The 14,286-nt window shown below is 51.9% G+C and overlaps 1 protein-coding gene across 1 annotated transcript in view; it reads left to right on the top strand.

The window, feature by feature from the left end:
• The window catches only part of INTS9 (integrator complex subunit 9), a 95,556-nt gene extending 84,309 nt beyond the window's left edge, over positions 1 to 11,247 (top strand). Inside the window, 6 exon segments of the mRNA XM_080673903.1 lie at positions 2,255 to 2,379; positions 3,805 to 3,972; positions 7,156 to 7,254; positions 8,238 to 8,285; positions 8,287 to 8,376; positions 10,567 to 11,247. Coding sequence (XP_080530029.1) covers positions 2,255 to 2,379; positions 3,805 to 3,972; positions 7,156 to 7,254; positions 8,238 to 8,285; positions 8,287 to 8,376; positions 10,567 to 10,743 — 707 coding nt within the window. The 3' untranslated portion in view covers positions 10,744 to 11,247.
• Positions 11,248 to 14,286: the final 3,039 nt, after the last annotated feature.

Consider the following 14,286-nt stretch of genomic DNA (forward strand, 5'->3'; position numbering starts at 1 on the left):
GAACCCATCAGAGTAAAATAAGTCCTTTAATGAGACCAAGTCGAGTTTTTACTTAATCGCTATATTATGTGATCAGTTTAAGGTCCTCAGACAGCCTCGACATTTGAACATCTTACGGGCTGTGCAGTAGAAAATCCTGCTCTGAAGTCTGGTCCAACTTGCTGACACCTCGGCCAGGCTGCCTCCGCTCCCTGAGCCTGGCTCTCCTCTGTGACCTGGGCCGTGGTGGCCTCTCCTGGCAGCTGTGCGTGGGGTGGGTTGTGTGAGGAAGCACTTCGCGCAGGGCTGCACACAGAGCTGCTGATGGGGTGCCGTCTTACAGTTTTCCCACTACTTTAGACTTCATGGAGCAGAGGCTACTTGTGCCCACAGCGTCGGGGTCAGGGACCCTGTGGGTCCTCCCTGTGCTCAGCCTGTTTGTGAGGAAACAGCGCCCTCAGACAGAGGCCACCAGGAACACGCGGTGCTTAAACAAACTCGGGCTGACTGACTCATCGCGAGGAGGGAAGATGCGGGCCATAGGCAGGCGGGAGGCAGGTTCACAGACGTGGGACATCGATTGGGTGTCTCGGTGATTTGTAGCCAGAGGGCAGGAAGAATGGAGCCAGGTCGGTAATGTTTGTGGTTTGGACAGTGCTGTGGTTCAGGCAGGATTACAGGGGTGCGGGGGGGTGGTCGTCTTGTTTTTGTCTGGATCCATCGTGGTTGCCAAGTGGCCTTGTCTGGGTCAGTGTTGGTGAAATCGCTTATGTCCGGTGGGAGAACGTGGCCAGCCTGGGTGCCGGGCCCACTCCTGCCAACACCTCGCTGGCAGGAAGTGCAGAGCTCAGAGAGCAGCTGTCGGCTGCTTCTCTTTCCCCGGGTCCCCTTCCAGCCCCGGCAGAGGAAGTCAGCCACCGAACCTTGATTTGTGACACCCGGAACCTCACCGCTGTCTAGTTCTGCTGAGCAGGGGCGTGCAGGGAAGTCATCTGTAGTGTAGGGGGACCAAGGGCGGTCTCTCCTCCTTTGTGAGGAGGTGCTGACTCTGAGGGACAGTGGGCACAGGAGGAAGTGTCTGCTCTGTATAAACGTTTCTTTAGCCAGCTGGACCAAATCAAGGCTCTGCGATTGTCTGGCCACCCTGAATAATGAACTTGAGTTTAAACTGACTAGTTGGGCTTCCAGAACAGATGTGTCGTGCGTGCTGTCTGCTAGAGTCAGAAGTTTTGGACCAGTTCTTCCAATTGTGTTACGACAACGGTGGGAATTGCAGCTCGCACAGTGGATATATAAAAAGGGGGTCAGCTACCCTCCCTGTGCTGGCCCATGTGGGGGTTCCTACGTCTCTTCTTGGGGAAACGGGATCCACTGGAGGGTGTTAATGTAAACGTGGGCACTCGAGCAGCTGTCGTGAGCACAGCAGGTGTGCAGGTGCGGGAAGCACTGTGGGCGCAGGCTGTGTGCACGCCAGGAGGGAGCCAGGCTCCAGGGGGGCAGCTCCTCGGGCGAGTGAAGAGTCCCCGCCAAGCAGACAGCACGAGTGGCTCTTGAGGGAACAGCTGGCCATCGTGACATTGTGGGTCCCAGTCGGGATGTGCTGGGCTCTGCCGACAGGAGTGCAGGTCTCAGCAGAAGCATTTTGCTCACATGGGGTCGGGGCCCTTCTGTTTTCTTCTGGGTGCGTCCTGAGAGGAGGTGGCCTGCGCTTGGCCTCGGGCCTGGTGTGGACCCGGAGCCTTGAGTCCAGGGGTCTGGGCCACATTTCTTCACTCTGGAGTCACTGCTCTGTGTTTTGTCTCTTGAGACAATTTGAGTCTGTGTATATGTCCTGGTCTTTCTCAAATTTTCATCTAAGTTTTGTAGCATTTATTGATGGTTCTGGACTGAATACACTGTTACTGTGATGGTTGCCAGATAGTGATTTTTAAACAATTTTATCATTTCTTTTGCATTTATTAACTGGTATTTTGTTGCAAACAAGAGCTTTCTCTTCTCACCCACTTATTTATCCCTCATTTATCTCATCGACCCCTTTATTCACACCCATACCTGCCGTTGCTCCCCATGCTACAGGGTTCATCCTGGCCTCTCCCCTTCCCTGTGTGTAAGTGGCTCCTCTGTCTGGTGATGAGGAGCCCGGCTCCCTGCCCCTTGGAGCAATTACTCATGGGCTCACCCTCCTGACTGCCTGCTTGCCCTAACCATACCAGCCGCCTCCTCGCTGGGCAGCTCTGTTCCCTGCACTAATTCGTCTTATCTGTGCTCCCCTTAGAACCCGACTTCTCGTACCTGGAGGCACTGGCTCCCTACCAGCCCTTGGCCATGAAATGCATTTACTGCCCCATTGATACCCGGCTGAATTTCATCCAAGTGTCAAAGCTGCTCAAAGAAGTGCAGGTAACCAAGGCAACCGTGCCGGTGTCTTTCTGTGACCTCTGTCCTGGCCTCCGTGGGTGTATCTGTGGTGCAAGGGTGGGGCATCTGGGGGCATTCCTTCCTCCCGGCTCAGAGTCTGCAGAGCTGGGTCATTTCCCTTCACATTTCACAGTGTGGCCTTCAACCCTGCAAGAAGTGTCCATTCTAACGAACTCCAAGTGGGAAGGAAGAGCAGGCGTAAAGATGTCCTTTCTATGAGGACCATTTGTGTCCAGTTAAAAGCCAGTTGTCCCCTCCACCCCCCAAAAAGTCCTCACGGAGCTGAAAGGCAGCTTCCCTGGGACGTGGCCGGGCGTGGTGCACGTTCGGTTAGTGCCACACAGTGTCGTTTTGGTTTTCGCCGGAAGTTTGGTTTGGTTTGGTTTCTGTTCTTGCTTTCATTTGCTGGGTGTTTGCATTTTGCATTTTCTGCCCCAGAGGAAGGGGAGAAGTAGTTGGGTGAGGTGGTAGGTAAAAGGAAGATGTCTGGACAGAAGGAGACTGGATGGAGAGCAGGGAATGAAAACCGCGCACTGGGTCAGCTACCACTTGGGCGGGGTGTTTTGAGAGTTGGGGGTGGGGAGGCAGTTAGAATTGTTGGGAAGGATGGCTGAGAACAGGCCAGGGGATGTTTCTGACACTTCCCACCCCCTCAGTGTCTTCAGGACCTCAAACGAGGGCCAAGGTGGCCGGCACCTCTCCTGATTCCTGACTCCTCAGCTACTCACTCAGCAAGGCGTGATGTCCCTCACGCCTCGGCGAGGTCAGGCATTCACTTTCCTCCTCTGCAGAGTCTCTGACCTCAGGATGAGAGACGCCATCATAAAACTCAGAGGAAACCTAACAAGAGGCAGAGAAGGCTGAGACCCAGGAGGGCAGGGGAAGAGTGTGGGCTTTCTCTAGCCAGGCTTGGAGCTGTTCGCCACCTTCAGGCTGTTAGGTGGTGTGACCCCCCCAACCCTTGTGTGCCCAGCATGCTGGGAGGTTAAGAGCCTGTGGTTTCCATTTCTGGGCATTCCTTATACCAGCGGGTCCTCGTCCAGCGGGTCCTCGTCCAGCCCCTTGGCCGGTGCTGAAACGGGAGTGGCTGCCTGGTCTCCCGGGTGAGAGGAGACGGAGTCGATGGCTGGGACTGGAGTCGATGGCTCCGAGGCAGCTAGAAGATGCCCGTGCCTGTCCCGTGGCTAGCGGTTCAGGGCTGGCCTAAAGTTTCTGTTCTTCCCCCACTGCACTCCTCTCCTCACCGGTCACTTGTTTGAGAGGAAAGTTCACAGTGGCCTGGAAGTGCTGAGCCTTGTCCGTGCCAAGAAGGGAGGAGCAGCTAAGGAAGGGGCTTCTGAATGGGCTGCTCTGCCTCACAGCCTGCTCTCCCTCCTCCTCCCCCCTCCCGTCCCCTCCGTCCCTCAGCCCCTGCACGTGGTCTGCCCTGAGCAGTACACGCAGCCACCCCCCGCGCAGGCCCACAGGATGGACCTGATGATCGACTGCCAGCCGCCGCCCATGTCCTACCGGCGGGCCGAGGTCCTCGCCCTGCCCTTCAAGCGACGCTACGAGAAGATCGAAATCATGCCGGAGGTGAGCGGGCTCCTTCTCAGGGTGAACTGGTGGGATTCGCTGGGTCTCTGGAAGCAGGCCCTGGCCTCCTTTAGGGTTTGTGTCAAATGTGCGCGAACCAAAGAGCCCCTTAGGCCCTTAAGGAAGTAGGTGGGAAGAGAGGCGGGATTTCATGTTTTCATTCACATTTTTCAAGTAGTGAAGCGACAGCTGTGAAGATCAGGGCTGCTGACTGCTGCTCTGATTAAGGTTCTGCATGTGATCCGGGAGGCCGGGATTTTGATCTACTGACGTGGTCTATTGAAGTCTAAATATTTTAGTTACATGGAATCCGAGCCTGTTAACAGGGAACTGTTACACAGCGTATCCGTGGTTACAGCTGTAGGTTGCGTGAGAGGCTGGCCTGGGGGAGGCAGGCAGCAGTCAGTGCCCGGCCCCCCCCCCCCCCGCCTCCTTCCCACTATCTCACTAAAGATCAATGGAAAAAATATCCTCAGGTGAGGTTTAAAAATAATAATAATTGACTTAGATAAAATTGATTCACCAACACAGAACAGTCAAGGTGGGTTTTTTAATGCAAGCAGTCTGTTCTTCATTACGACACATATATGTATCACCCACACGTTACACCCATGCTCGTTTCACTCCTGGACCCTTGGAGGGAGCTGCCACGGGGCCGGTGCTCTCTGCAGCCAGTGTGTGGCCAGACTGAGGGAGTGAAGTGCCAACTGTGAGCCCCGGCCGGAGAGAGAGCAAATGTGGGGAGAACGGGCAAGGACGAGAACCCCTCTTCCTGCAGGGGACGCACAAGTGCCGGGGGGCAGTCCAGGCCCCAGGTTCTGAGAGCACAGAGTGCGTGCCCAGTGTGGTCACTCCGGGCCGCTCTTCACCCCTGCGGGGCAGGAGGGGTGGGGCGGGGAGTGAATGGAGTGACGACTGGAGGCGATCCGAAAACTCATTTGTAGTAAGAGTGGTGGGTGACCAAGATGGAGTGATCAAGCTAGGTGATTTCAGCCCAAGCCAAATTATAGCTTCAAAGCAGTGATACCAGTTTTCTTATAAGCGGGTCATAAAGGTGAGTTTTTGAAAGGAGTCGTCACAAACACCGTAAGCAACACTGTGGAAAGATGTACGGCTCCTCAAGTAGACTACTTAGAGGGTCATTTGGATGTTTGTGGTCTGCTAATTCTTCAAAAGGAAAATTACTTATTTTTCTTTAGAGGTTGTGAATGCGGCCGCTCAAACCCTCCTCTCTCCCTCTCAGCAGCTGCCTTGCGTTTCTAATCACAGTTCATTCCTGAGAAGTGGCAGGGCTACCCCCGTGAGTTTCCTTTGCTGCTGAGAACCCGGGACAGCGTGCAGTCAGCGTGCAGCAGGCTCTGTGCTCCTCTTTCAGACCACATCCTGTCATGACCAAGGGGATAAAAACTCCTTTAGCTCTGAATGCCCAGTTGTCCTTTCTCCATAGCTCACTAGCCCGGCCTCCGGCTCCCCTACTTAATTATAATGAAAGTAACCTGTTTATGGACCCTCCCTATGGGACAATACTTCCCATGAACTATCACCCGCTCTATGAGACAGGCAGTGCTTCGACTTGGCGTGCTCAGCAGGCAGGGCAGGGTCTTCTCTGCCCTGAGGAAGCCTCAGGTGACCACCACCATGTCTGTCCACAAAGGCCATCCCAACACCAATTACAGATTCTGTCTTTTAAGTGAGAGTGGAGCCCCCAGATCAATTTGCACTAAAAATGTGAGCACCGCAGTGGAGAGACCTATCCCATGATTGGCAGTTTCCAATACTGGAGGCAAAAGGAAGCCAGCATGTTGTTTTCAAGGCAGAAACAAAAATATTAAGACGTCCACAGAGAAGCCATCTTACTAGTTTCTGGTATTTCTCATCCCCAAGCTTATCCTTATCCATGATTAAGCAGTCCTTGTTAACTTGCCTGTTCCCTTTCTAAGTCACCAAAAGAAAAGAATAAATCTGCTGTTACACCTCTGACACTGAGCCAGAGAAGGAAGAGATGCGGGGGGTGGGAAGATACCCCGTTCTGTTCATGAAGCCCCTCAAATGGAGTAGGAACAGAGTAGCAGCTCTGGGCCTGAGACCCGACCTGTGCACCTGCAGGTCCCTGGGTAACCAGCCACGCCCTGCCGGCCGGCCTTCAGTCCAGGGTCCTCCTGCAGCCTCTGCTGTAGACTCCTAGCTGCCCACCCCTTAGGTTAATATTGCCAGTGTGTGTTTTGTTTCAGTAGTTAACATTAATATTTTTTATGGGGAGAGAGGAAAGCATGTTCCCCCTCCAAAAAGGGGCAAACTTTTTCATTTGTTTGTAACACCAACGTGGAGCTAACCATCTGCACCTCCGGATGTTAAGGTTGTTTAACATGTAGGCTTTTGCTTTTCATTTTCTCTGCATTTTGCTCATCTCAGAGAGAGAGATGCTGGCCCAGGTCTCGGATCATCTTTGTCTGTATTTACTTTCTAGCTTTAGAGTTGTACGGTAGGGTTGAAGGGTTGGGTTTAGATTTCAACATGCTAATCCAGCAGCTCTCAAACTGTGTGGTATAGAGACTTGTTAAAAATTAGAACCCCAGCCCTAGTCGGTTTGGCTCTGTGGATAGAGCGTTGGCCTGCGGACTGAAGGGTCCCAGGTTCAATTCCCGTCAAAGGCACATACCTCAGTTGCAGGCTCCCAGCCCTGGTCAGGGGCATGAGGGAGGCAACCAATTGATGTGTCTCTCACATTGGTGTTTCTCTGTTTCTCCCTCTCCCTTCACTCTCTCTAAAAATCAATGGAGAAAATATCCTTGAGGATTAAAAAATAAAAAAGCCCCAAAGAGCTTTTGTTTGTGTGGATGATATTGACTGATGTTTGCTAAGTAGAAGTTAAAACTGAGAAATTTAAAAATATTTATTCATTTCTAAAGTAATATAAGCCCATTAGATGTTAACATAATTAAAATATCTCCTATGAAAAATGTATCTTAAAGATGGAAGAGCAGGCACTGCTTTACATTTGCAAGTCTCTTTAGTGTCTGCTGGAAGCCCTCGCAGGTTCTGAGCTACTGAAGACGACTTCGGTGATATCCGGAGCCTCAGAGGGAGAGGTGAGGTGGTGGCGGCTCCGATGCTGAGCCCCAGGCAGGCTGCCAGCATTGTCTGCGGTGAGAGTGAGCCTGACTGAAACCTGTTTGCTTCCAGCTCGCAGATTCACTGGTGCCCATGGAGATTAAGCCTGGCATTTCCTTGGCAACCGTTTCGGCCGTGCTGCACACTAAAGACAACAAGCACGTTCTTCAGGTATCTTAGCAGGGCGGGGTGGCGGCGGGGTGGCGGGGTGGCGGGGGGGGGACACTGCTTCCAAACCAGCAGCCCTGGGAGAACAGCCCACCTAACGGATCAGATGCGAGACCTAAGGAGGGCACTGCCCGTAAACTCCCCACTACTTACTTCTCTGGCCACGCGCCTCCGAGAGAAAAGGGAAGAGAAACTGCCATTCACAGAGACGGGGCCACCCATCATGCTAAGTGCTGCTCACGGCTCTGAGGTTCCACGTCACTCAGAGCTCCCACAGGTGCCCACCCCAGCACTGCAGGGCACTAGGTGGGTGCTGGTTGGGCAAGGGGGCTTTAAAAATCAGCCCAGATGGCACCCTCCCACCGAGGCCTAAAAATACTAAGTCCTGCTGCCATCAGGGCCCGAGGGCCTGGGCATCACGGTACAGGCTCCACGTGGGTGGATAGCACCCGGGGCCCCCCTGGTGGTGCCACTGTGCCAGTGCTGTCTGCACCGCCCCCCACACACTTAGGAAAACACCTTGCAGAGCTGGCCTGTGTTACCTCGTAGCCCGGCATTGTGAAGTGTGCAGGACACTGTGCTGGGCCCCGAGCTCTGTGCGACTTCGTCCTCACAGAAGTCTCACCGCCGTGTTACAGGCACTTTCTCTGGGCCAGGAGGGTTCTCACCAGTCAGTGACCCACAGCCGGTGTCCCTGCGGCTGTGCTATTGCTGCACCTGAAAGTGCCAGCACGGGTTAACAATTTACTCATAAAACACTGAATTGAACCAGTTAAAAATTAAACATGGCTCTTTATCAAAGGAAGGCGTCTTTGCCAACTAAGGAGTTACGTTGTGTGGAGAGCTGGCATTTGCTTATGGGCATTGAGAACTCCAGGTGGAGCCCCGGTGCCTGCAGCCTTGACAGCACAGGCGGCACCTGACTAGCTGGGCCTGGGGTGCCCACAGGTTGTGTGTGTCCTGACCCATGTTCCCTCCTGCTCCAGCCCCCACCCAGGCCGGCCCAGCCCGCGGGTGGTAAGAAGAGGAAGCGGTGTGAACGATGACATCCCGGACTGCAAGGTTCTGAAGCCCTTGCTGAGCGGCTCCATCCCAGTGGAGCAGTTTGTGCAGACCCTGGAGAAGGTGAGCACACGTCTGCTTGCCCCAGGAGCCGTCCTCTCTCTCCCTGAGCCTCCTGCTTCAAGGATGTGCTGCTGCTTTCCACTTGGTTTGGTCTCCACTGAGCTCCTGTCCCTGTGGCATCTGCCTGGTCCCAGGTCATGCCAGGAACAGACCGGGGGGGCGGGGGGGGGGGTTAGAGGTGCGTGGAGCAGGCCCCCCTTCCCATCAGGTACCAGGTAGCGCGATGACAGCCTCGTCAGATGTCACCCCTTGCAGCAGCTAGGCTGAGAGGCCTTTCTCAGAAACCTGTGGCAGACAGGCAGGCGGGGACGGGGGATGGAGAAGGGTCTGCCCTCCAGAGCTTCCCTTCTCCACAAGCCCCGGCTGTCAGAGTGCCAGCATGGCCCTGTCCCAGGGATGAGTCTCGGGAGGGTTGGGAAGAGGTTACTGGGTCCCCACGAGCTCAGGAGGCTGGCCCAGCCATTGCCGGGCGGACGGGAGTTGTGAGGAGGTGCCTCGGAGAAAGGGGTCCTTCTCCATCGCAGCAGCTGGCCACACCTTGTCCTGATGGCTGCTCCTCCCAAGGAACAGACTCCACTATAATTATAAGAAAAATAATTCAACCTTAAAGGTTTTTAGAATTTTGGCTTCAGTCACAGAACTTCAAAGATTCTAATTTTTAGCATTAGAATTACAGAATCCTTGATAGAAAGAGGGAATTAGCCAAACATATTATTCATGCTGCTTCTTGCAAGAACTGCAACTAACTGGAATAAGAAGTTCCATGAAAAGAAGTTTTCTTCTTTTAAACCATCAGCTGCTGCCTTGGTGGCTGAGTGCTTCCACATGGGAAAGCTTTCTCTTTATTGGGATTTGTTTCTTCCATTGTTATTTCATTGTCCCTGGAGGAAGGGCTTCAGCCAAGGTGTGCGGCTCCCGGCCCCTGGTGAGGACTGGGGGTGCTCCGTGGGCGTTGACGTGGGGGACATACCAGTGAGGGCCTCCTCGTGACTTTGCAGCAGCCCCGGTCCCTGGTGCCTGGACTCACCCTTGACTTGTCTTTTAAAGAACTTGCTTCCCCAGAAAGACCTTTACTTAGTTCTTCTGCCCGGCTCACCCGGGCACTGAGCCCAGGACCTGACCCTGTCCCCTCCCCCATCTCTGCCTCATTCCTTCCGCAGGAGGGATGTTCGTCTCTGCCCCACCCCACACGTGTGCTCGCTAGAACTGGGTGGAGCTCCTCAGGTCTGGTTCTTCACCTGTTTGGCATCCCTTTCAGGCTAATGGGTCTTCTTCCCATGTCTTTTCTTTTTTCTCAACATTATGTCTGATGTGTAAGCAAGTCCTGTGATTCGCATCAGAGATGGCTAGAGAGGCATTTGCTATGCTGCTTTATTTCCTTCTCCCTGAGAGGGATGTGCCCGGTCACCGGGTCAGTGGGATCTTGCTGTGAGGAATGGCGTTTCCCGGGGCAGGACTGAGCCTTTTCACCGGGGCCCATGGGCGTGGTGCGGAGGCTGCTGACGGGGGCCCAATGTTCCAGACCCCTGACCTGACCAGGCACTGGGCTGTGCTGCTCAATCACAAAAGCTTACACAGGTTACCAAAATTCTGTTTTGTTTTGCATGTTTGGGGCCTCTTTTGAAGTACGGTTGGCCTTTGAACAACATGGGTTTGAAGTGTGCAGGTCCACTTATACATGGAGCCTTTTCAATACATATACAGTCAGCCTTCCATATCCCTGGGTCTTGCACCCACTGATTCAACCAGCTGCAGATCAAAAACAGTATTTTTGACCCACAGATGGAGAGCATTGTTACTACACTATTTCATATAAGGAACTTGAACACCCACAGATTTTGGTATCTGCAGGGGGTCCTGGAACCAATCCCTTGTGGGTACCAAGGGCCAACTGTGGCTGTTTGCGGGCCAGAAGTTATATGCGGATTTTCAACTACACCAACAGTCGGCACCCTTAGCCCCTGCATTGTCCAGGGCCAGCTGTGTGTGAACTCAGGTTCAACTGCAGAAGGTCCTGGTCTGAAGGATTTCACTGAGGAGGGTCAGAACGCCAGTTTCTAGACCACTGAGCTTAGCTGTCTGGGAAGGGCCGTGTTTAGGGTTCTCAGTTGCTGAAATACCCTTCTGCCTTCGGTCAGCCGCTGCTCCTCAGAGTCCCCACCAACCTCCTTCTCTTTTCTGTTGGAGCAGCATGGCTTCAGTGACATCAAAGTGGAAGACACAACCAAGGGCCACATCGTCCTGCTCCAAGAAGCTGAGACCCTCATCCAGATAGAGGAAGATTCAACCCACATCATCTGTGACAATGACGAGATGCTCAGGGTACGACTGCGGGACCTTGTCCTCAAATTCCTCCAGAAGTTCTGAATGGAACACGTGAGCCACGTCTGCTTCCCTGAGATCCCACCGCCCTTCACACTCAGCCTGCCTAGCACAAGCCAAGTGAGGAAGGGCACACAAGGTCAGCCAGGCCTTTGTGGTGGTCTCTGAGGGCCATGTCAGGAGAGGGGGCTGCACCTGCTGGTCTGGACTTGCAGCGCTGTCTCAGGCAAGAGCTTTTGTTTACGCTTTAGACTCATTGTCTTCCCGAGCCTGGCTCTCTCGGGTAGCCGGGATGGCAAGACAGTGGGCTGAGTGGCACAAGAGTGACAGAGCAGTTTCCCAGGTCAGTGGTGGCGAGGGGAGGTCTTGAGTGGCCAGTGTTTGTTCTTCATTGTGTCACAGGCCTCGGGTGGGGAACCAGTGACTTTGTGTTACTTGTTTGTCTACTGTGTTGCATCTGATCAGACAGACGACCCAAAAAAATTAGTAAAATTAATCCATTATCTGTATTTTATATTGTGAGCCCATTTTGTTAATAAAACTTATTTTTATAGGAGTCTCTATGCTCTGTTGAACCCACAATTTACACTGATACGGTATCTGAAAAAATGTGGAAGTATTCAGACTAGCATAAACTTAGAAAATACTATAGCAAATTTTAATTTGGTGAGCATGTTTAATCATATAACCTGGCTTTTTTAAAATACACTGAGTGGCCAGATTATGATGATCTCTGAATGCATAATAATCTGGCCACTCAGTGTATATCCTATATAATAAAAGGCTAATATGCAAATTGTCCCCTCGACCAGCAGGCAGGCCGGCCAACTGCCCATGTCCCCTCCCCCTGGCCAGGCTGGCCGGACCCCACCCATGCACGAATTCATGCACCGGGCCTCTAATATATACACTGAGTGGCCAGATTATTATGCGTTCAGAGATCATAATAATCTGGCCACTCAGTGTATAAAATTCAGCCTTAACTGGTTTGGCTCAGTGGATAGAGCATCGGCCTGCGGACTGAAGGGTCCCGGGTTCAATTCTGGTCAAGGGCACATACCCGGGTTGTGGGCTCGATCCCCAGTAGGGGGCATGCAGGAGGCAGTCAATCGATGATTCTTTCTCATCATTGATGTTTCTCTCCCCTCTCTGAAACCAATAAAAATAAAAGAATCTATGAGAGCCACGTTTAAATAAAATTCATAGTCTTCTTTAAATTGTTTGAAAAGGTGCTGAACTTTGTGAGCTGTCTCTCTAATGAAAAACCCCAGCCATGACCTTCTAGCAGGGTCCTGAACAGGGGGCTGGGCTCTACTAAATCATCAGTCGCCAACCGGTGGTCCATGGACCACTGGTGGTCCGTGAGGTCTGAAAGGTTGGCAACCGCTGTAATAAATTACCTTTACCTGTAGTAACCTTTCAGATTCTCAGGATTCTCTGCAGTAAGTTCAGATGCCCAAAGACTCACCAGTAACAGTAGTGCATTTGAAATCATGCTGCTTCTGAACTGTTTCAGACAGACAGTTACAGATGTCATCTAATCTAACAGCATCATTTGCAGCACACGTGCAAATTTTTCAGGTATTAAAATGTGGAGTGCAAGTCTCAGAATTAATCGCCTACGGTTAGTCCCAGCTCAGCCTGCTGTTCTGAACCATTTCTTTAGATTGCCATTCAGCCAGAAAGTCAGTCCTCCAACTCAGCCAGCAGCTAAACATCACCAAGGGATTTATATGTGTGTATATGCGTGCATACATACATATACAATATACAGCATTATAGAGCTGCTTGCTTGGGTTTTATGGAGATTTGGGTATCAATTCTCCCTCTGGAATAAACACATAGTGAGAATGAATGCTTCGTTAAAAGAAGAAAAAGACTACTTCATTTTTTGCCATTTCCAACTTTGTCAGATTGGGGCACAGGAATGCTTACATAAGTGTTTTTAAGGTACAGGTCACTCCAATCAAGGGCCCTGGGATGTGTCTATGGAATAGATTGGGCCTTCAACCATGAGAGAGAATAGACATTACAAGAGACTGATGTGCCGTAGCCAGAAAAATTTAGTTTTTAGGAGAATTGTAAATAGCATCACATGTAGGTACACTTCCTAAATAAAACTTTTGAGAGAATCAAGTTAAAAGTTTTTTTTAATCATGAAAATATAAAAACAGTACAAAACAGAGCTCAAAAGAAATCAAAATGGTTATTTTAGTTACATGTCCTAATAATGATACGTTCAGGAATGACTGGATTTGTTCAAGTTTGCTTTCTGTTTAAGTGCTTGATGAGAGCACAGGGCACAGAGACAACTAGTATGTATATGTGAATTAGTCAAACAGGGAATAATCTAAAAATTACAACGGTTTTAATCAAGTTACTCCCACCTACTTATTGGGGGAAGCCAGAGGGAGGAAGAAGCACAGACTCACTCATTAGAGCAGAGAGGCAATCTGGAGCTGGCCTTTCCAAGAGCAGCTGTCACTCCACCTGAGCTCAGGCATCCAGATCCCACACCAGGTGGGGAGTGGAAGACCCAGAAGAAACGGCACACCTGTCTTCAAAGGCTACCCACACTGACGGAGAGGCAGCCCCCCGACCACTGGTGCTGACCTGGCAAAAGGTCTGACACCTGGAAAGGCTTGATTACATAGTAATTCGAAAACCATTAAAAATGCTGAGGAGGAACCTGATGTTATTTCGTCTAAGAAGTGATACAGCTACTGTTACGTAACAAAGTACCCCAAAACTTAGTGGCTTAAAACAACAACATCTCACCGTTTCTGTGTGTCAGGAGTCTAGTGTGGCTTAGCTGGGTGCTCTTGGCTCAGGATTCTCTCCACTGTGCTACCGATGAGGAAACTGAGGTGCAGAGGTTAAGTAACTTTCCCCAAAACACATAGCCAGTAAGTGGCTTCTGTCTTGCCACAGTGTCCCAGGTGGGTATCCGGGAACAGGAGCCGGCCAGGAAGGGAAGGCGTACCTGTTAGTCCATTTCTTTTCAAGCAAAGGTAACAACTCCTCTCCGTGATCCCTGGAGAACGTGAAACTTTTGGCTGTCTCAGTTGGCCTATATAGGCAAGAGTTGGCTTTGCCAAACTACAGTGACGTATCAACAGAATTAAGAGTGAAGAAACCTCCCAAGTTATATAACTAGAGGCCCAGTGCACGGATTTGTGCACATTGAAAGGAAATTAATTACAAGGTGGCTGGTGGGGTGGGACTGGGTGAGACGGGCCGGACATGCCCTGGAGCCAACCTCCCACGGTCCCTCCCCAGCCGGCTGCACCTGGGGTGGCGCCGGGGCTTGAAGGGCATCTGCAGAGTGAGCGTGGTCCCTCCGGGAGGTGGGGTTCCTCAGCCTGGCCTGCATGGATCGGGCTGAAACTGGCAGTTTGACATCCCCCAAGGGGTCCCAGAATGCAAGAGGGCACTCTGCAAAGTTGCTGTCGCTTGGCAGCTCCTGCGTTGAACATCTGCCCCCTGGTGGTCAGTGCGCATCATACCTACTGGCCGGTCGGCCGGTCACTTAGCCTTTTACATATATAGATATATTCATACGAGCCATGTAAGCTGGCGGGTAGGAAA

Source organism: Plecotus auritus (genome assembly GCF_963455305.1).
Source record: "Plecotus auritus genome assembly, chromosome: 6".
NCBI lineage: Eukaryota > Metazoa > Chordata > Mammalia > Chiroptera > Vespertilionidae > Plecotus > Plecotus auritus.